General features: G+C 42.2%; 1 protein-coding gene across 1 annotated transcript in view; it reads right to left on the bottom strand.

Moving 5' to 3' along the window:
• TRHDE (thyrotropin releasing hormone degrading enzyme) overlaps positions 1-21302 on the bottom strand; it is a 418324-nt gene that overhangs the window by 143760 nt on the left and 253262 nt on the right. Inside the window, exon 11 of the mRNA XM_029079309.2 lies at positions 13743-13808. Coding sequence (XP_028935142.2) covers positions 13743-13808 — 66 coding nt within the window. The remainder of the gene's footprint in view (positions 1-13742; positions 13809-21302) is intronic.

Raw genomic sequence — 21302 nt, 5'->3', positions numbered from 1 at the left:
GAAACTCCCTCCACATCCAAAAGACCACCACTCACCTCATCTTTAAAGCTGTTCTGAAAGTCTATCTCCTCCAAGACGTCCTCTCTGGCTAATGTCTCACCTCTCCACCTTATTCTCCCTCCCTATTCCCTTGAGGCTTTTCCCTCTAACACTTTGATGTTATTCCCCCAACCCCAGCCTCACTGGCACATATGTACATATTCTTATACTCTGTTGCTTCTTCTAGCTATAATTTATCTTACTGGATAAATCTTATTTCTGGACTCTAAACTCCTTCAGGGCAGAGATCATATCAACCATCTCTATTGTACTAAACTTTCCCGGGCATTTAATATAGCACTCTGAACACAGTGAGCACTCAGTAAGTACCACTTATTGATGGGTTAATTGATTCTCACTTCCCAGAATGTTTGAACACTGTCGGGCAACTGCAACCCTCTCAAGTGGGGAACCGTTACCATTGCCAGAGCTGTCCAGGCTTAACATCAACACCGTGATCCTGAAAGAGACAAGGCTGCCCCAGAAATCCAGGTTGGAGGAAGATGGCACTCTATATTCTTTTTAATGTGTTGTCCAGCTGCTTGAAGAGAGTCAGTGGGCTGGTGTTGGCTTTGGGAGCCTGATAACTCTGGTCAAAACTTTCATTTCGATCCCGAGAGGAACTGATGGTTGATGGTGCTGGGTTTGGTTCTATCACAGTCACCCCAGGCTTAAACCTCAACTGTGACCTCCCTTCATGACGATAACTAGCACATCTGTGAAAACCTCAAGAAGCAGCATGGACTACTGGATAGAGGATGGGCCAGGGTATCAGAGAGACCTGGATTCTAATCCCAGCTCCACCACTTGTCTGCTGCGAGACCTTGGGTAAGTCACTTCATTTCTCCCGGTCTAAGTTCCCTCATCCGTAAAATGGGGGAGCAGCTGACCGCAAGGACAGCAAGAAATAGTTTTGCAAAGCCCTGCATAATGCTAATTCCACCCGAAATTTTGTTGTGTCACAACGGCTGCCCAATAGATCAGTCAGGTAATGGTATTTGTTGAACACTTGCTGTGTGCAGAACACTGCTATAAGGGCTGTGGAGAATGCAATTCAACAAAATTGGGAGCCATGTTTCCTGCCCACGGTGAGCTTACAGTCCAGAAGCCAAACGTGGGAAAGTCTCGATCATGCTGTAATCATTTCTAGGTGGACTGAACTCTTCAACAAAGTTCCCAATTGCCCCTTAACAGCTTTGAATGCTATTGCAATTGATCTGGAACAGCTTCCTCTAATTACCCATCTTTCACTTCTGCCAACCATGACAGAAGTCCCGAAGGCTATAAATTCTCGTCTGGAAAGGCCGCTGATCCAGGCAGAATTCCTGAAGAGGTGCATGATCATGGAAGGTTCAAACTCTCCAGAGAGAGTTTCTAATCTCTTGTGCAGAATCTGGGGATGGAAAAAGTACCACTGGGGTTCAAAGAATCCCACGTTGCCTGTCGACACAAGAAGGAAGGTAATCTTTCCTCATGCAGTAACTCTCCTGACCAGTGCACAGAAGGTTCTAATCAGGGTAACACTGACTGACTGAACTGACCAGTGTTGAAGCCCGAAAAAAAAATGTTTCTCAAAAGCCAATCCGCCTTTTAATCTGCATGTGGTATTACTGACAAAATCTTTGGTGGTGAGCTCCTTGAGGGTAGGAATCGCGCCTATCGGCTTGAAGTGTACTCTCCCAACGGTACTTAGAATGGTACTCTGGATCCATTAAGTGCTTAGTAAATAACATCGGTGGATTGACTGAAACAGCAACAGAAGAAATGCAGACTAGAACCAGAATCATTTCATTGCCTTCGTTGACCTCAAAAGGGTTTCAACTCAGTAAATGGCCTCTAAATAATTCTTAGAAAGTTTGGCTGCCCAGAAAGGTTTGTGAACATCTCAAGGGCAAACCACAGTGATATCCTTTCTCGCCCTACTTACTCTCTCCTCTATTGTGCTCTATTGCATGTATATTGTATTTTAATGTATCTACCCAAGTACATTATTACAGTAATCTGCAAATAATAAACACTCAGCCAATCACCAGTACTTATTGAGGGCGTACTAAATGTAGAACAGTGTACTAAGTACTAACAGTGTTGGCAGATATGATCCCTGCCCATAAGACACATAAATAATGATAATTATGGGATTTGTTAAGCACTTACTATGTGCCAAGCACTGTTCTAAGCACTGGGGTAGATACAAGGAAATCAGATTGTCCCACATGGGGCTCACAGTCTTACTCCCCATTTTACAGATGAGGTAACTGAAGCAGGTTAAGTGGCTTGTCCAAGGTCACACAGCAGACAAGTGGCAGAGCCGGGATTAGAACCCACATCCTCTGAGTCCCAAGCCCGGGCTCTTTCCGCTAAGTCACACTGCTTCTCCTAAGGACTCACGGTCTAAGAAGAAGAGAGAACGAGGATTTAATCCCCATTTTAGAGATGCCACGCTGCTTCTTACTGAGACATGCTGCTTCTATATACTACTGATTGATTGATGATTGATTGATTCTGGATCAAAGTTGCCTCTTCATATTCTTCTCCTATCCCATTGTCATCAAGCAAAACTGAGTTCTTGCACTGATCCTTCTCTCCATAATATCCACATCTTTTGCTGTATCCTGTGCTTGTAATAATAATAATAATGTTGGTATTTGTTAAGTGCTTACTATGTGCCGAGGACTATTCTAAGCGCTGGGGTAGATAGAGGGTAATCAGGTTGTCCCGCGTGAGGCTCACAGTCTTAATCCCCATTTTACAGATGCGGTAACAGAGGCACTGAGAAGTTAAGTGACTTGCCCAAAGTCACACAGCTGACAGGTGGCAAAGGCGGGATTAGAACCCATGACCTCTGACTCCCAAACCCTGGCTCTTTCCACTGAGCCACGCTGCTTGTAAAGATGGAATATGGGACAATATAAATATTTGGTTTTGCCTTGGAAGGGGACTGCTGAATTTGCAGCAACTTCATGCAAAGAGAAAGGTGGTATATATATTTATCTGTGGGCTATACTTTGGGGATGATAGCGCATTAGTGATCCCCACTCTTTTAGAAATACTGGCTTCCCGAATGTTTTGCATGCTACCAATTCTTTGTGCCAAAGATCCGTTCAGAAATGAAAGAAATCATGCTTCAACCAAATACCCTAGGTCCTGCTTTCAGTGGTATCCGTCAAAGGTGTAAATCTTCAAGTTGTGGAAAAAGACTGCTACTGGGTAACATGCACTCAAAAAATGCCGGTGACAATGACAGCATCTTAAAATAAAGCTACCTAGTCAGTGCAGAATTTGAAATGTGGAAATACTGGCACTGGAAAGAAAGGGGAGTCGGCTCGAAGGCTGACGTCTTCTGTGCCGTCACCATCACAACAGTTATCAGACTGTGAGGCATGGACACCTTTGACAGAGTATATAAAATAACTCTTCCTGTTGCCTCTGTGCAATCTGTGATGGAATGCTGCTCTAAAATGGCAAGATCTCTTCCCAAACTCCAAGGTCCGGCAACATTGGAAGGTTACAGACCCGAGGCATCGGCATCCAGACCTCGGCTGCGTCGGGACGGTCATCTGATATGAACGAATGATGAAAGGATTCTCAAGTCGATCTCCGATGGCGACTCGGAAAGGCATCGCGCCCCAGAGGTGGCCAGAAGATAAGGTACAGAGATGTGGTAAGGGCTACTCATGGGGAATGTTCCACCAATACTGGAGATGGGAACTGGTGTCCAAGACAAGTGTTTTTGGAATCAGAATTGCCACTCAACCAGTACATCCATCGAGGACAAAGGCATTTCAGCAGTGACTGGGTGGGGAAAGTCTTTTTCGGACCAAAGCACCTCACACCCTGGCCTCTACGTGGACCTCACAATGCCATGGAATTGACAACTGTGGCTTCCATGTCATTTTTGATAAGAGACTCTCTCAAGGTTAGCATATAAACATCCCTTCAGGCACTGTCTGCAGCTAATCATCTGCTTTCTTGGGACCATCTTAGTAACCAGAGTGTCTGGCCTAGTGCAAGGAGTGCAGAACACGGAGTCAGTGAGAGCTGGGTTCCTCTCTCAGCCCTGTCGCTTGGCTGACTTTTGACCTCGGGCAAGTCACCTAACTTGGCTAAGACTCAGTTTCCTCATTGGTACAATGGGGATGAAATTCTTGTTCTCCCTCCAACTTAGACTGTGAGCCTCATGTCAGTCAGGAACTATGCCTGACCCAATGAACTTGGATCTGCCCCGGCATTTAGTATAGTTCTTGGCACATGGGAAGTGTTTAACAAATAACACAATTACTAGAAAAAACGAACTGTGATCATTTTGTTCTTTTCATCTAATATTTATGGTGCCCCATCTATCTGACAAATGTAGTGTGATAACTCAGAGCCCCACCACTAATTGAGGAAATAATTATTTCATGAAAGTGTGAACGTGGGCCAGAAGTTGTAAAATAGCATCTTCATATTAATGAGCGATGTTTTTATGTGAACCCAATTTATTTATTCCTTTTTTTACTGGTGATGAGACTTACTAGACAGTGCTAGTCTATGTAACTCCAGGTCAACTGTTATGTTGCTTTAACTTTCTATTCACACCTCATTACTTTACATTGATTTGCATAAGCAATTTTCACTTGAATAATTGGATTCAAATGTATCAACTTGTAGGTTCCCCTTTGGAAAATAGGAATAAAACGGAACTCAAGAACAGTCTGGATTGATTTATCCCTCTATTGGGTAACACCTTCCCCTCAGGCACCCCCATTTTATCCTAATTCTTTATTTTTTTCCAGCAGGAAATTATTTGCTCCCTGACATGGACTAGCTTTTGTTTAGGGGTCACATTTACTTCGGGCATTAAATAATATGTTCGCTTCGCAATTTCATTTCCCTAGTGTTGACTAATAACAGCATGAATAATGGTACCACTAGACTCCGATCATTAAAACAATATCATTTTGTTTCAAAAGAAAAAGCAATAATGTTATATACTAATTATTTTGAATAGCTCCTGAGCTAATCGATGTTATCTGAATGTTTTATAATTGTAGTTGTACAATTGAACTGCAGAAAAAACAAGAAAAAGAGAAAAAGTAATTACTAAACTCAGAACAAGCAGAAATGGAGCAGAAACAGTCACTGAAAATGGGTGATCAACAAAAACCATCACCTGTATTACTTCCGCTACAATAAGGCTTTAATCCTTTCACAGGAGTAGTAATGTGCTAGGGGAAACTAACCCGAACTGATTAAACAATAAAACTTGTGCGCTCGTTACTTTTCCTTTCAGAAATAAATTTAATCCCTAAATGAGCATGTGTGCCATATTGACAGAAAATTACTTTCCATGCATTTAAATAGCGTGCACTCAAAAAATGTTACCAAGTTAAAGGATTCTAAAATGAATACTATTAGGAATTATTTAAGTGTTCAGGTAACACTTTGCCCCTCAAAATAATATATTTGTACATTTGAGGATTCCTTAGAAGGAAAACGACTTTTTAAAAAATCTACCCCACATAAATTGATCAGTGGTGTTTACTGAGCATCTACAATGTGTAAGAGTACACTGTTAAGGGAGAGTGGATTAAAAATAAAAGAAATGACGGATGCCCTCAAAGATCTTACAGTGTATTAGGGGAGATAGGCAGAACAAAGTATTTGCAAATAATGGAGGCACAGAGGAAGAGCAAAGCTACAGCTGGTAATAATAGCAGGAGTATGGAAATATGAGTAGATGAATAAATATAAGTAGCCCATTAGAATAAGGTTGCTCAGTTGCACTGATTCAACTTGGGGTAGCAGAAATTAATTAGGCAATATTTTACTAGAGAAGGTGGATTTTCAGTAGGGCTTTAAGGGGGGCGAATGGTGTGATTTGGCAGACTTGAAGAGGGAGGGAGTCCCAGGCAGTGTGAGAAGTGTGAGCAATGGTACGGAGAAGGGAATATACTTCTATTGTATTTTTCAGGAACCTAATTCAGCTAAATTGGTACTCAATAAACACTATCGATGACGATGAGAATGAAGACGATGAAAGATAGACAAAGAACGAAGAGATAACTGGAGCTAACTCTCCTTGAGAAGATCAATGATGATTAATTAACCTAGTTAGAGACAGGAAGGGGCTTGGTGTTCTAAGACCACAGGCTAGAGTCTGAGACAATTGACAGAAAGTGGGGGAATGTTTTCAGTATCAGTGATCATTGCTGGCTTTTTCTTATCTGCAGTCTTGAAGTAGAACTGAGATAAACTCGAGTAATCTCTAGTCTTACTCTGAGCAAGTTGAAAGATTACCGTCCCTGATGCCAATAAAAGTGGAAAGATTAATAAAGGGATCAACCCCCAAGGAACTACATGCGTGACTGAAAAAAAGTTTGTTAATTATATCAAATATAAGGAATGGGACCCTAAGAAATGTCATTACTAGGTCAGATCAATTTAATTCTGTCTTTAAGAGTGGCACTCATGCCTTAAGGAACAATGTGGTGATTGCACTTTGGTAGACTAAAACTAATGTTGCTAAAAGCTTTTGTAAAAACGGTACTTAAGTGCTAATTATGTGCCAGACACTCTACTAAGCACTGGGCTAGATACAAGTTAACCAGGTTGGACATGGTTGCTGTCCCACATGGGGCTCTCTGCCTTAATCCTTATTTTACAGATGAGGTAACTGAGGCACCGAGAAGTGAAGCATCTTGCTAAAGGTCACACAGCAGACGAGTGGTGAAGCTGGGATTAGAACCCAGGTCCTCTGAGTCCCAGGCCCGTTCCCTTTCCACTAGGTCATGCTGCTTCTTTAAAAAGCTTCCATCTGTATCCTTGACGTAGCTTTGAATTACTTCCTAGTCAAACCCCGGGGTCCCTCAACTTTCAAATCAAATAACTCCAGACTCCTTTATTCGCCATCCTGAAACCATGGCAGTATCCTTGATTTATCTCCCTCAATGACCAAATTAATGCTCTTGACACCACTCTCTCTCCTGAACTCAATTCATTCTCTCCTCTACCCCTTCGTCAGTCTTCTACCACTAACCCATGGCCCCAGATCACCGCCTCGGCCCATCTCCTTCGCTCTTCTGCACAAGCCGCAGAGCTGTGGTGGTGGAAATCTGGACATCAGGCTGACCTCATCTTCTTCAAGTTTATCCTTAAGTGCTTTAACTCTCCCTCATCCTCCGCCAGGCAAACTCATTTATCCATCTTTACTGACATCCATGCCCAAGGCCCTCGCCAGTTATTCAAGATGTTTAACTTCCTCCTCAAACTCTCTCTCTCTCTCCTTAGCCCCCATCTCTTGCCCCAGTGACCTAGCCACCTACTTCAAAATTGAAACCATCAGGCATGATCTCCCTAAAATCTCCCTAAAATCCTGCCCCTTTTTCAGTACTGCCATTTTCCCCAGCGCTAGAGGAGGTCTCTAGTCTTCTCTCAAAATCCACCACTTCACCTGTGCATCTGACCCCATCCCTTTGCACCTTATTAAACAATTTGCCCCCTCTCTTCCCTCCCTAATTGCCATCTTCAACCATTTGCTCTCCAGTGGCTTCTTCCCCATTGCTTTTAAATATTCCAATATTTCTCCTATCCTAAAAAAAACACTATCCTGGTCCTACAGCTCCCTCCAGCTATGGGCCCATCTCCCACCTACGATTCCTCTCCAAATCCTTGAGCGAGTTGTTTACATCTGCTCTCTCAGAATTCTCTCCTTCTCCACCTCCAATTTGGCTTCCATCCCCTTCACTCCTTAGAAACTGCTCTCTCAAAGGTCACAAATGAACTCCTTCTTGCCAAATCCAAGGGTCTCTACTCTCTTCTCGACCTCTCAGCTGCCTTTGACACTGCCAACCACCCTCTCCTCCTGGAAATGTTATCCAACCTCGGCTTCACTGACACCGTCCTCTCCTGGTTCTCCTCCTATCTCTCTGACCGCTCATTTTCAGTGTCTTTCAGGGGCTCCTCCTCTGCCTCCCACTGCCTAACTGTGGGTGTTCCTCAAGGTTCAGTTTTGGGTCCCCTTCTATTCTCCATCTACTCCCAATCCCTTGGAAAACTCATATCCTCCCAGTGTTTCAACGACCACATCTATGTGGATGATTCCCAAATCTACACATCCAGTCTCAATCTCTCTCCTCCTGTGCAATCTCCCATTTCCTCCAGCGTTCAAGACATCTTTTCTTGGATTTTCCACCCTCTTCTCAAACTTAATGTGTCTGAAGCAGAACTCCTTATCTTCCCACCAAAACCCAGCCCTCCTCCTGACTTTCCCATCACTGTAGATGGCACCATCATCCTTCCTGTCTCACAAGCCTATAACCTTGGCATTATCCTTGACTCCTCTCTCTCATTCAACTCACATAGAAGCAGCGTGGCTTAGTGGAAAGAACCCAAGCTTGGGAGTTAGAGGTCATGGGTTCAAATCCCGGCTCCGCCGCTTGCCAGCTGTGTGACTTTGGGCAAGTCACTTTACTTCTCTGTGCCTCAGTTACCTCATCTGTAAAATGGGGATGAAGACTGAGTCCCACGAGGGACAACCTGATTACCTTGTATTACCCCCAGCACTTAGGACAGTGTTTGGCAGATAGTAAGCACTTAACAAATACCGACATTATTATTATTATTCTCTGTGCCTGGTACAAATAGCCACTCTAACTAGTACTGACAGATTATGATTGAAACACTCATCTAACAGGAAGGGATCTGACAACAATCCTGGAAGCTTATAGAACACAGAGTTCCACAAGGAGTTCCATAACTTTTCAACACATCTTTTCAAAGACTTCAGTGAATGTCATCTGCTAGTGAACTGTTAACATCTAGTTTCTCAATCTGGTTTAAAGTAGGCAGTGCTTATCACCTCACAGGATGGGTAGATAGATGGAAGAACTTCTAGTATCCAGAGCAGAACTTGGAAAAGGGTGATTGTTTAAATTAAGGCAATTCTGACCTTCTGAAAATTACTGTGTTATCAACACAGTCTCACCAGTTCAGTACGATTGTGCAAACATGGGGTTGCAGGAAGACTGTAATAACAATAATAATGTTGGTATTTGTTAAGCACTTACTTTGTGCAGGACACTGTTCTAAGCACTGGGGGAGACACAGGGTCATCAGATTGTCCCACGTGAGGCTCACAGTCTTAATCCCCATTTTACAAATGAGGTAACTGAGGCACGGAGAAGTGAAGTGACTTGCCTACAGTCACACAGCTGACAAGTGGCGGAGCTGGGATTTGAGCCCATGACCTCTGACTCCCAAGCCCGTGCTCTTTCCAGTGAGCCTCACTGCTTCCCATAATGTGCAAAAAATCCCCTCACCAACACTAATAAGTATGGTATTTGTTAAGCGCTTACTATGTGCCAGGCACTATACTAAGCGATGGGGTGGATACAAGCAAATTGGTTTGAATATAATCCCTGTCCAACACAGGGCTCACGATCTTATTCCCTATTTTGCAGATGAGTAACTGAGGCACAGAGAATTAAAATGACTTGCCCAAGGTCACACGGCAGACAGGTGGAAGAGCCGGGATTAGAACCTGTGACACTAAAAAGGCCGGCAGTAGCTTGATCTACATCGTCACCACTCACGGCATATTCAGTTTCCAAAGTGACCGAGGAAAAGATTTCCAAGGACCGGATCAACTCCTATGAAACCCGACCCCACGGAACTCAATGTAAATATCCTTACACTCGACTTAATTTTCCCTATTTGTAATTTATTTTAATGTCTATCACCCATTGTAATAATAATAATAATGATGGCATTTAAGTGCTTACTATCTGCAAAGCAATGTTCTAAGCGCTGGTAGACTGTAAGCTCCTTGTGAGCAAGGACCATCTCTACCAACTCTATTATATTGTACTTTCCCAAGCATTTAGTCAGTGCTCTGGACACAGTAAGCACTCGATAAATATTAATCAAGTGAGTGATTGGTTGAAGAATGACCAGTTTGGACGATGGAGGACAAAAATGGGAGCCTCAAAGGGCCTTGGTTCTAATCCTGGCTCCACCACTTGTTTGCTAGTCAGAGAAGTCACTTAACTTCTCTGAGCCTCAGTTATCTCATCTGTAAAATGGGGATAAAGACTGTGAGCCCTATTTGGGACAGGGACTGTGTCCAACCCAATGATCTGTATCCAGTCCAGCACTTAGTACAGGGCCTGGCACATAGTAAGCCCTTAAATAAAATCACTAAAAATAAAATAAAATAAAACTTGCCTTGCAATAGACAATTGGTCTAATTGTCCAAAGTATTTCTGTATGAAAGGGATCAAAAGAAGATTGTAGAGGATCAAGAAGGGAGTTGGAGAGGAGGAGATGGAGGCAGCATTTATAACCTGTTTATAACCTGTTCGAGGAGTTTGAACAGAGATGGGAGAGGGAAAATGGGATGATATAACTGGAGGGAGAGTCAGAAGCGATAGAGCAATAATTTGAGGCCATGGAAAATAAATTAATTCCAAGTGGGGAGACAGATTCTCACTGTCCCAGTGGATTTTATACCAAAATATGCTGGAAGAATGAAGAAGGGGAGGTTTATTCAGTCCAACAGTGTGGCCACATCGCAGTACCAATTAGCATTAGACTACCATTAGACTAGTCCAAGGGGAAACTGGATAAATAGTCAACACATTTTGCAGGAAGCAAGAAAGAGGCAGCCAGCAGTTGTGCATCTAAACTCCTTTTCTGAGTCTTCCTGCCTCCCTTAACCAACACTCTGTGAAGAACGACTCCAATTCCTAGAATGCTTCACTCTGGAAAGTCTGCATTTCACAGAATTAGCTACTTGAAGGTAATACTTTGCCTTTGCAGATAGAACGGACAACTCTAGCCTTTCCTGAATATTAATATTTTGAATTTGTACAGCACTTTCATTTTTCCAAAGAATTTTTCTTTTCATTAACCATCAAATTTTGTAACTGCAACACTCCTCTGAGGAAAGAAACATGAATTCAGTTTGGGACATTTTAAACTTGATGTACTAAGGGGACAGACTTGTAGAGGTGTCCTGGAGACAGGAGGAATTGGAGAGGATGAGAGAGGTCAGGACTGCTTAGCTGCATAAAGTGGGAGATCAAGCCAGGGAGCAAATAAATTCGCCAAGGGAGTGAGTGTAGAGTCATAAGAGAAATGGATCTAGAGTAGAAACTTGAGGGAGACCCACAGCCACAAGAGAGGAAAGAAAGGAGAAGCCCATAAAAGAGTCTTAGGTAGGGTGGCCAAAGAAGAGAACTAGAGAGAGAGGGCTCATTAGAATGAAAGGGCCCAAAACAAAATTGTAAGAAGATCAAGGAAGGAGTTGGAGGGGAGGAAGTGGAGGCAGCATTTATAACCTGTCTGAGGAGTTTGGACAGGAATGGGAGGAGAAGGGTGGGCTGATATAACAGGAGGGCGCAATGAGAATCAAGAGATAGAGCGATAATTTGGGCAATAGGAAATACATTCGATCCACCTGGCGAGGCATGTCAGGAGGTGGGAAAAACCAAGAACTCAGATTCTGACTGTCCCAGTGGATTTTACACCAGAACGTGCTGGAGGGGTGAATAAGGGAACGTTTATTCATTCCACCAGCGAGGCCATATCACGGCATGAAGTGCCCGTTCGAGAGGCCATCCCCCCAACTATACATTGTAAATCTTAATGCACAAGTGGTGTTCATTTATCACTGAGACACAGGGACCTACTGTAAACTAATCTAAACCTCTGATGAGACACTAAATCAGGTTGAGTGATGAACATAAAGAAAGCTGCAAGTGATGTTCAGAGGATTCAGAGTCATCTGATCAATGAACCGTCAGCGAGCAGATGAAATGTGATGTTGACAACATGTCCCATCCCACACCAAGTTTTGAAATCATCACAGCAAGGATTAGAGGGTAAATACAAATGAGTCAAGGTGGGAGAGCCTCCAGCTGAAGCGGAGGGCAAGGGAGAATGGGTGTAAACACTTTAGGTAGGTATAATCACACAGGTGGTGGAAAGATGACAACTCATTGGACTCATTAACATAAGGGATCAGGAGACTTCATGGCAGCAGAGAGGAGGTTCTGAAGATGGCTAGGAAGCAGCATTCTTTCTGAACAAAATAGTGATTCAGAATTTGTCAAATATGCTTCTGGAAATGAAATTTCATCTTTATATCCCTCATGCCCTGATACTTCCTGAATGATGACCTTCCTCTGAGCTCGAAGGTGGGCCAAGAGACTATGGAGCAGAAAAATTGCAAACATCCTCAATAGCTCCCTGCCTTGGTGTTTGTGGAGTTGTTGCAGGAAAGATACCTTTCTCAGACAGAGGATACTCATAAATGAGAACCTTGAGAAAATATCATCGTATCCGAGGAGTAGAAGCGCCTCTAAGGAAGTAGAGTGAAAAGAGCACAGGACTGGAATCAAAGGACCTGGGTTCTAATCCCAGCTCTGCCACTCATCTACTGTGTGAATTTAAGTCATTTAACTTTCTGTGCCTCAGTTTCCTCATCTGTAAAATAGAAATTCAATCCTACTTCTTCCTACTGTATCCAACCTGATTATCATGTAAATAATAATAATAACGATGATGTTGGTATTTGTTAAGCACTTACTATGTGCCAAGCACTGTCCTAAGCACTGGGATATTGGGAAATTGTATCAGTCTATTAACCTGTCAAAATATTTCCTAAATGAAATGTCACCCTTGGATCAAAGCTCTAAAAACTTCCAAAATGTTCTGAGGTGAAAATAGACCCCAGTCTTTGGTGAAATGGTTTTCTATGTTGTGTTAACTATATCCATATTTTTGCTGTTATTTATATATTTGATTCTTGATTTAGATTTTACCTTTCAGTACATCCTCCTAAGACTTCGAATTGTAGTCCTAAAATATGACCTGATCCCAGGTGTATTTTACTGAAATTTCTAAATGAAAAGCTTACTAGGAACAGATAAGATTGATTGTTTTCTCTGTCTTAGCCTAATTGTGTTTCAGGTGAACATCAATTTATTTTAAAGGACACTTCTAAGTAGCAGAATGCATCATACATAATTCATCAATCAAAGCTACTAGTAACATGATTTACTCAACAGATTGCAATGAAATGAGGAAATAGTATTGCTCATTATATTTTGGTGTTTAAAGTTTAAGGACTATTCTTTCGCTGTGCATTACTACTTAGAAAACGTAAATTGTAATATTCAGAGTGATGAACATTGCACAGGAATTATTTTAAAGGAAAAAATTTGCTTTCGAAATATCTTTAAGAGCAAAGAGCACTTCGCATTTCACAGAGGTAAACAGAAAACATAAGGTTTTAGATTAGGAAACTAAGACAAATATGATTAGATTGTCTCGGCCTTATGTTTTTGAGTGAGGTTGATACAGTTCGCCTCTATTTTCATAACACAATTTAAATGCAATTGAAGGAGATTTTTGTCAACAAACTCTTGCAACACACAGTATTTGGTTTCTTACATATTTGGAAATTACTTCAACTTGGCAGTGCACATCAAGTGGATGCGAAAATTGGATAGCGGTTAAAGTTCAACCAGTTTCTCTCGGAACTGTACCCACAAATTTCAATCATCATTTGGAAGACACAGTCTTGCTACAAGTCTTAACGTTTTCAATCAAATTCAGCCGTATCAAGTGAGTGAATGCCCAAACCTTGAGAGACATTTTGAACATGACAGACTGGTAAAGCGAAAGGTGAGACAGTATGCAATAGAAAACATTTCACCTACTTGTAAGCCCCGCTGAAACAGGGAATGGCCCATAAAATTGGCAACCATCCTAATTAAAGCTGCACCCTGTTGAAAACAAAACCAAAAAGGAGGGATTTTACTTTCACATGGCACAACTGTAATAGACCACCTTCTTTTGTTCCTTTCTGGGTAAAAATTACCTTTTTCATTTGTTTATTATGGTACTGTAGGTATATGCAGGAAAAATAAACTATTTTTTAGGAATTTCTTGAGGCTAATCATATAACAAAATTACCTGATAATTTCAAAGATTAATGTAGCCTGTAGAAATTTTGTCAGACCACAGATCTACCACCAATCTCTCAAACATCTAATCTTCCTCAGAGGAACGGTGCAACTATTGACCTGGTCCAAATCCCAATAACCTGAAGGTTTTAAGGAGTGTATATTCCATTTTAATTAAAACGTTAACCTGCAGCTGGTCTGGCTTGCCTTAAGCCCTGCATCCATGCTCATTTTCTTGACTGCATTAAATGTTTATATTCACAAAAAGAGGAAGTAGATGAAAAATCTTCCAGAGCACAGAAGCATCCATAGTATAGTGTTCTAAGGACTTAATACAGTACTCTAAGCGTATAGGGCAGGTCTCTAAGTGTTCAGTACAGTGCTCTGCACGCTGTAAGTGTGGAAGCAGCAGCTTCCACAGCATTAGAGAAGCATTAGAGAAGCAGCGTGGCTCAGTGGAAAGAGCACGGGCTTGGGAGTCAGAGGTCATAAGTTCGAATCCCGGCTGTGTGACTGTGGGCAAGTCACTTAACTTCTCTGGGCCTCAGTTCCCTCATCTGTAAAATGTGGATTAACTGTGAGCCTCACGTGGGACAACCCGATTCCCCTGTGTCTATCCCAGCGCTTAGAACAGTGCTTGGCACATAGTAAGCGCTTAACAAATACCAACATTAATTAATTAATTAAGTGCTGAATAAATACAATGGAATGAATGAAACAATCAAATGTAGAAAAAGCCTACTAAGTACTTTTCTCAAAATACCTGCTTAAAATTAAGCAGTGCGTTCCCTCCTTAATTATCCAAGGTAGGGCCAAAATATCTGTGTGTAAATCACCCCAGATCAGAAATACATGGTGCCAATTAGGCATCAATGAGAAATGCTTTTTAAATTTTCCATTCTCATTAATGACTAATATTACCATTATAAAAGTAGAAATTGAAATTTGTTTAGATTTTTTCGAGCTTATGTCTTGCAATAAAAACTGTAAGTACAATCCAATCAAAGCGTCGGTCGGATGCTCAGAAGAGGCTCCTCCTTTTGTTTTAAAAACTCAGGTTATGTGAATAAGCTTTTACACAGATATATACCCTTGGAGGTGATATTTCTGAGTTTTCCTTTTGCCTTACTAGCTTCCTTATCATATTGCTAATAAGCAGAAAAATATTATGCTGGAGAGGGAAGAAAAAGCTAGCAGTTTGTACCCAAGGATGATCCATTCTCGAATAACTGAAAGCTAGTAGTAAAGATCACTTTGTTCTAAAGGTTCTTGTTAATTTGCCTTACCACACAGACAGAATGCATCATCAAAGAATCTCTCAGATAATGATGATATAATAATAACCAGAAAAATAATGGTATTTATTAAATACTTGTGCTGTCGAGTCGTCTGTGATGCTATGGACACGTCTCCCCCAGAATGCCCCATCCCCATCTGCGATTGCTCTGGTAGTGAATCCATAGAGTTTTCTTGATAAAAATCCAGAAGTGGTTTTCCACCGCCTCCTTCCGCTCAGTAAACTTGAGTATCCACCCTCGACTGTCTCCCAAACCGCCGATGCCCAGTGTGAGTGAATTTTGAAGCAGATTGGCTTCCATTTGCTAGCCACTGCCCAAGCTAGAAATGGAATGGGTAGGTTTCTGCTTGATTCCCCCTCCTGTAGTCTAGACTGGTAGAGTACTGGAAACTCTCCAGGTCGACCCTGAGCGGGGATTAAGTGCTTACCAGGTGCCAAACCTCATCAGTAGCACTTGGATAGATACAAAAAATGCACATCAGACAAATTCCTTATCCCACTTGGGGCTCACTGTCAAAGAGGGAGAGAGAATGGGTATTTTAATCTCCTTTTTCCCAAAGGGGAAACAGAGTCACAGAAAAATTAAGTGCCTTGTCCCTTGTTCACGCCACAGGAAAGTGGCACATCTGGGACTAGAATCCAAATCTCTTGGCTCCCTTAGGAATATAGAAAGGGAACTGATGTATGTATATCCTGCATCAGAAACTCTGAAAAAGAAAGGGTTGATTTTGTTAGTATTATTATTTTCCTTTTTGCTGTTATTTAAGGTTCAGAATCATCTTGGAGAATCCATTCCATCTACTCACTGAACTCCAATATGGCAATTTCAAAGTCAATTTGTTGTCCTCTGGAAAGATGATACTTGCAAGGAGAGGGTGAAATAGATGAAAATAAGGGTGATCTGACAATTAATAATCCAAGAATGTGGCAAAAATGTGGTGATTCTGTTTATTTTCAATGAAAAATAAGACATTTGGAGAGGCCTTATCCAACATTACAAGGCTGTTAACGGAATTTTAAGGAAGCTAAAATAAGGAGTCCAAACATAACCACCTGACTGAAATGGTGGGAGTGTAACTACGTATAAACACGCATACCAATAGGCACATGTTTTTGCAAATCTATAGAAGACCACCTATTTATAATATGAATTTGTCTCAAATTAGAATTCCCTTTATAATCCATCAGTTCTCTGTCCTGATTGCCTAGACAGATTCAACTCCTACTCACTTTCAATACAATTTACCCAATCCCAGGGCTAATACATCTCTTTTGCAGCTTGTCTGACCTTTGTCATGAGGGGAGTGGGATTTGGAAATGTCAAGTTAAACCACCAGGTTTCTGCAGGACCTCATATTCATCTTCTGATGATTTAAGCACTTTTCACTAGGCAGTGATGACTCGGGCCCTTAACAAGCTTTAAAATCCATCAATTTAGCATGGTCTCATGGCAAAGGAGACCAAATACCTGTTTCACTTAATTTCGGGATGACACACTACACTTCTAATGTGGGGGATCAGAACCAAAGCTTTTAAAAAACGCCAACATTTGAGAAGTTTGGCAACATCCTAATTTAAATAAAACTACGGAGCATTTTAACCAAGTAGATATAACCACATCTATTTCAAGTGAAATATGTGTTTTCTGAATAAAATGGTACTGGTTTTAAGTCTGGGTTATGCTTTTGTTAAAATAGGAGATGGGCTCTGGCCCTAAGGAATTAAAAAATGCTCATTTTGGGGGTTATGTGACAGGAAAATCCCAATAATTCAAAGGATTTTAGGGTTTGATAGGATCTCAAGCTCTGCATCAAACAGAAATTCCTTATCATTGACTTTAAAGCATTCAATCACCTTGCTCCCTCCTACCTATCCTCTCTGATTTCCTACTACAATCGAGTCTATATACTTCACTGCTCTAATGCCAACCAACTCACCCGCCCTCGATCACGTCAATCTCACCGCTGATCCCCTTGTCTACATCCTGCCTCTGGCCCTGAAATCCCTCCTGCTTCATATTTTGAGGATGATCACTCTTCCCACCTTCAAAACTTTACTAAAATCGCATCTTAATTTTATTAAGATGGCAGCCATTTTAATTTGATTTTTACTTGGATATTTTGTTTTCACACCCTCAGAAATGGAGTCTTCAAGTTTTGACTCTCTTGATTTAAGCATCAGTTAGTCTTCCCCCCCTTTCCTTCTCAACCTATTTCCTCAGGACCCAAGGAGAAATGGAAACTGGGACTTCTCTGTCTGATGGTGGTTTATTGGATGGCCAGGATCAGGGCACCCAGGTTGTGTGTGTGTGTGTGTGTGTGTGTTTGGAAGAGGGGGAGGGGACGTGTGTGCAGCCCGGGTTCAGCTAACCACATCTGGGCTCATCACGGGGTAGTGGAGAAGTTGTTTGATCCTGAGAACTGGGGGCTGGAAAAGGTGGAGCTGAAGGGCCAGAGAGCTGGCTCAGGGTTGATCTATCTGGCTAAGGTCAGACGTAGCAAGACCTAAAAGAGAGGAGGGCCACCCGCAGAACCTGGAAGTAGCTACTTACGCTTAGGGAAGACTGTCTTTTCCTGGGCTTAAACATAGATGCCTTCCAGGAGGGGAACAATGAACATCCTAAAAATAATCATATTTTCTCAATCTAATTTTATTTAAAGAACTTCAGGTGATACTGTTTTTGAACACTACAATGATTCTTTGGTCAGAAATGCTTTTGAAACATGGGAACAACACACACACACACACACACACTAATTGTTCAGAGATTTTGACAACATTCTCTCATTGAATGTCACCATCTTGAGGGAAGGAGTCACGTCTTGGCTTCACTGACACCGTCCTCTCCTGATTCTCCTTTTATCTCTCTGGTTGTTCATTCTCACTCTTCTTTGGAGGCTACACCTCTGCGTCCCACCTCCTACCTGTGGGGAGTCCTTCAAGGCTTAGTTTTGGGTCTCTTTCTACTCTTCATCTACACCCACTCCCCTGAAGAACTCATTTACTCCCATGTCTTCAACTACCACCTCTATGCAGATGACACCCCAATCTACATCTCCAGCCCTGAACTCTCACCCTCTCTGCAGTCTTGCATTTCCTCCTACCTTCAAGACATCTCGTCTTGGATGTCCTCCCATCACCTCAAACTTAACATGCCCAAAATAGAACTCCTTATTTTCCCACCCAAACCCTCATCACTATAGACAGCACTGCCATCCTTTTTGTCTCACAAGCCCGTAATCTTGGCTTCTTCTTGATTCCTCTCTCTCATTCCACCTGTGCATTCAATCCATTAGTAAAAAGTGTTGGTTCGATCTTCACAACATGGCTAATATCTGCCCTTTCCTCTCCATCCAAAGTGCTACCATGTTAATACAATCATTCCTCCTATCCCACTTGGATTACTGCATCAGCCTCCCAACCTCCTGTCTCTCACCACTCCAGTCCCTACTTCATTCTGCTGCCCGGATCATTTTTCTTCAAAAACATTCAGGACAAGTCTCGCCACTCCTCAAAAAACTACAGTGGTTACCCATCCATCTCCACATCAAATAAAAACTCCTCACTAATGTCTTTAAAGCATTTGATCACCTTCCCCCCTCCCTCCTCACCTCGCTACTCTCCCACTACTACCTAGCTCACACACTTTGCTCCTCTAATGTTAACCTCTCACTGTGTCTCAATCCCATCTACCTCACCTCTGACTCCTCGCCTACGTCCTGCTTCTGGCCTGAAACTCCCTCCCTCCTCAAATCCAATAGACAATTACTCTCCCCTCATTCAAAGCCTTATTGAAGACACATCTTCTCCAAGAGGCCTTCCTGACTAAGTCCCCCTTTCCTCTTCTGCCACTCCCTCTGTGTAGCCCTGACTTTCTCCCTTGGTTTTTGTTTTCCCAGCCCCGCAGCACTTACGGACATATCTGTAATTTATTTATTTCTATTAATGTATGTCTTCCCCCACTCTAGACTGTAAGCTCATTGTGGTCGGGGAATGTGTCTATTATTGGGTTGTACTCTCCCAGGTGCTTAGTACAGTGCTCTGCACACAGTAAGCACCCAATAAATTCGATTGAATGAATGAATGAATGTCTGCTAACTCTATTAAACTCTCCCAAGAACTTAATACAAGGCTATACCTACAGCAAGTGCTCAACAAATATTAGATTGATTTTTTTTATTAATGTATCCTAATCACTCTTTAAGAACAAATCTTTATGGATTAAGGCAACCTCTGAATGAAAAATCATATGAAATTGAGTTTTTCCGGAAAGACACTACATAAAGTAATTATAGGAAAAAAAAAAGATGGCATACAGACAATACAACACATGACTTTAAAAATCCTGTGCTACTAAATGTCATAAAGTAAACATGCAGTGGAATCAAGACAAATTATGTTGGAACAAGGTATGAATGAAAACTTCCCTGCCAAGATCTGTTAAACATATGCATGGTATGTCTTGCTTATTTCAGGCACATTAGTGATTCAAATGGAAAGCAATAAGCAGTTAATACAGCTAATTATGTAGGGCAGCCAGAACAGTAAATGCTTTTACCTTACACCTGACCAAACAGGAAGCTCAAGTAAACCACACTTCTAATGTCTACCAATCAACACTCTGGGTTATTTTTGGTAGAAAAGCTTAGCCTACTGCACCACTGTCAGAGACGTAGCTGGGAAAGTCCAGGTCTACACATAAACACCGCCCACTAATCTGTTCAGGACTGACATGACGGTGGACAGTTGGAAAATAACGTGGCAATCATGAGAGGGTGGCTGCTCTCCTTGATCAGAGACATCAAGATGACTAGCCGACTTAAAAACAGTGAGAGACGATGCCTTTTGACATCACTAGTGTACAGTGAGGGACCACCTATAAACGAATGCACTGTGTTGCTTATTGAGGGTTGTCATCTTGTTAAAATACAGAGAGCAGACACCAGAGAGAACATAAAAAGCTGAATTTGTCATTTATTTACTCACCTAGTTCCTTCATTATTGAGCCTCTTCCGATTCAGGGTTTCCTCCCCCGTTGCCTGCCCCGATGCCTAGACTTCCTACTGTAGTTTCCCGCCACTGAATTCAAATAATGTAGTCTCACACAGGCTGAGGATTTCAGTTGCATATTCTTTTAAAAACGAAGGGCAGCTATGTGTCGTCAGAACACACTCCTGATTTATAGTAACTGTGGCATTTATTAAGGGCTAACAACGAGCCAAGAACTGTGCTATGTACCAGGGTAGATATAAGATAATCAGGTGGGACACAGAGCCTGACCACACAGATCACTCTTACAGAAACTGCCCTCTCTAAGGTCACCAGTGACCTCCTTCTTGCTAAATCTGATGACTTCTATTTCATCCTGTCTCGTCCTCCTCTCAGCTGCCTTCAACAATGTGGGCCACCCCTCCAACTGGAAATATTATCTATCCTTGGTTTCATTGACACTGTCCTCCCCCGGTTCTTCTCCGATCTCACTGGCCACTCCCTCTCAGTCTCTTCTGCAGGCTCCTCTTCTGCCTTCCATGCCCTCAAGGTCCAGTTCTGGGTCCCCTTCCATTCTCTAGCTACACACACATCCTTTCATTTATTCATTCAATAGTATTTATTGAGCGCTTACTATGTGCAGAGCACTGTACTAAGTGCTTGGAATGAACAAGTCGGCAACAGATAGAGACAGTCCCTGCCGTTTGATGGGCTTACGGTCTAATCGGGGGAGACAGACAGACAAGAACAGTGGCAATAAATAGAGTCAAGGGGAAGAACGTCTCGTAAAAACAATGGCAACTAAATAAAATCAAGGCGATATACATTTCATTAACAAAATAAATAGGATAATGAAAATATATACAGTTGAGCAGACGAGTACAGTGCTGAGGGGATGGGAAGGGAGAGGGGGAGGAGCAGAGGGAAATGGGGGGGAAAAGAGGGTTAAGCTGCGGAGAGGTGAGGGGGGGTGGTAGAGGGAGTAGAGGGAAAAAGGGGGGAGCTCAGTCTGGGAAGTCCTCATGGAG

Source organism: Ornithorhynchus anatinus, chromosome 14, assembly GCF_004115215.2.
Source record: "Ornithorhynchus anatinus isolate Pmale09 chromosome 14, mOrnAna1.pri.v4, whole genome shotgun sequence".
In the NCBI taxonomy this organism is placed as follows: domain Eukaryota; kingdom Metazoa; phylum Chordata; class Mammalia; order Monotremata; family Ornithorhynchidae; genus Ornithorhynchus; species Ornithorhynchus anatinus.
This window is presented reverse-complemented; position numbering and strand designations above follow the sequence as displayed.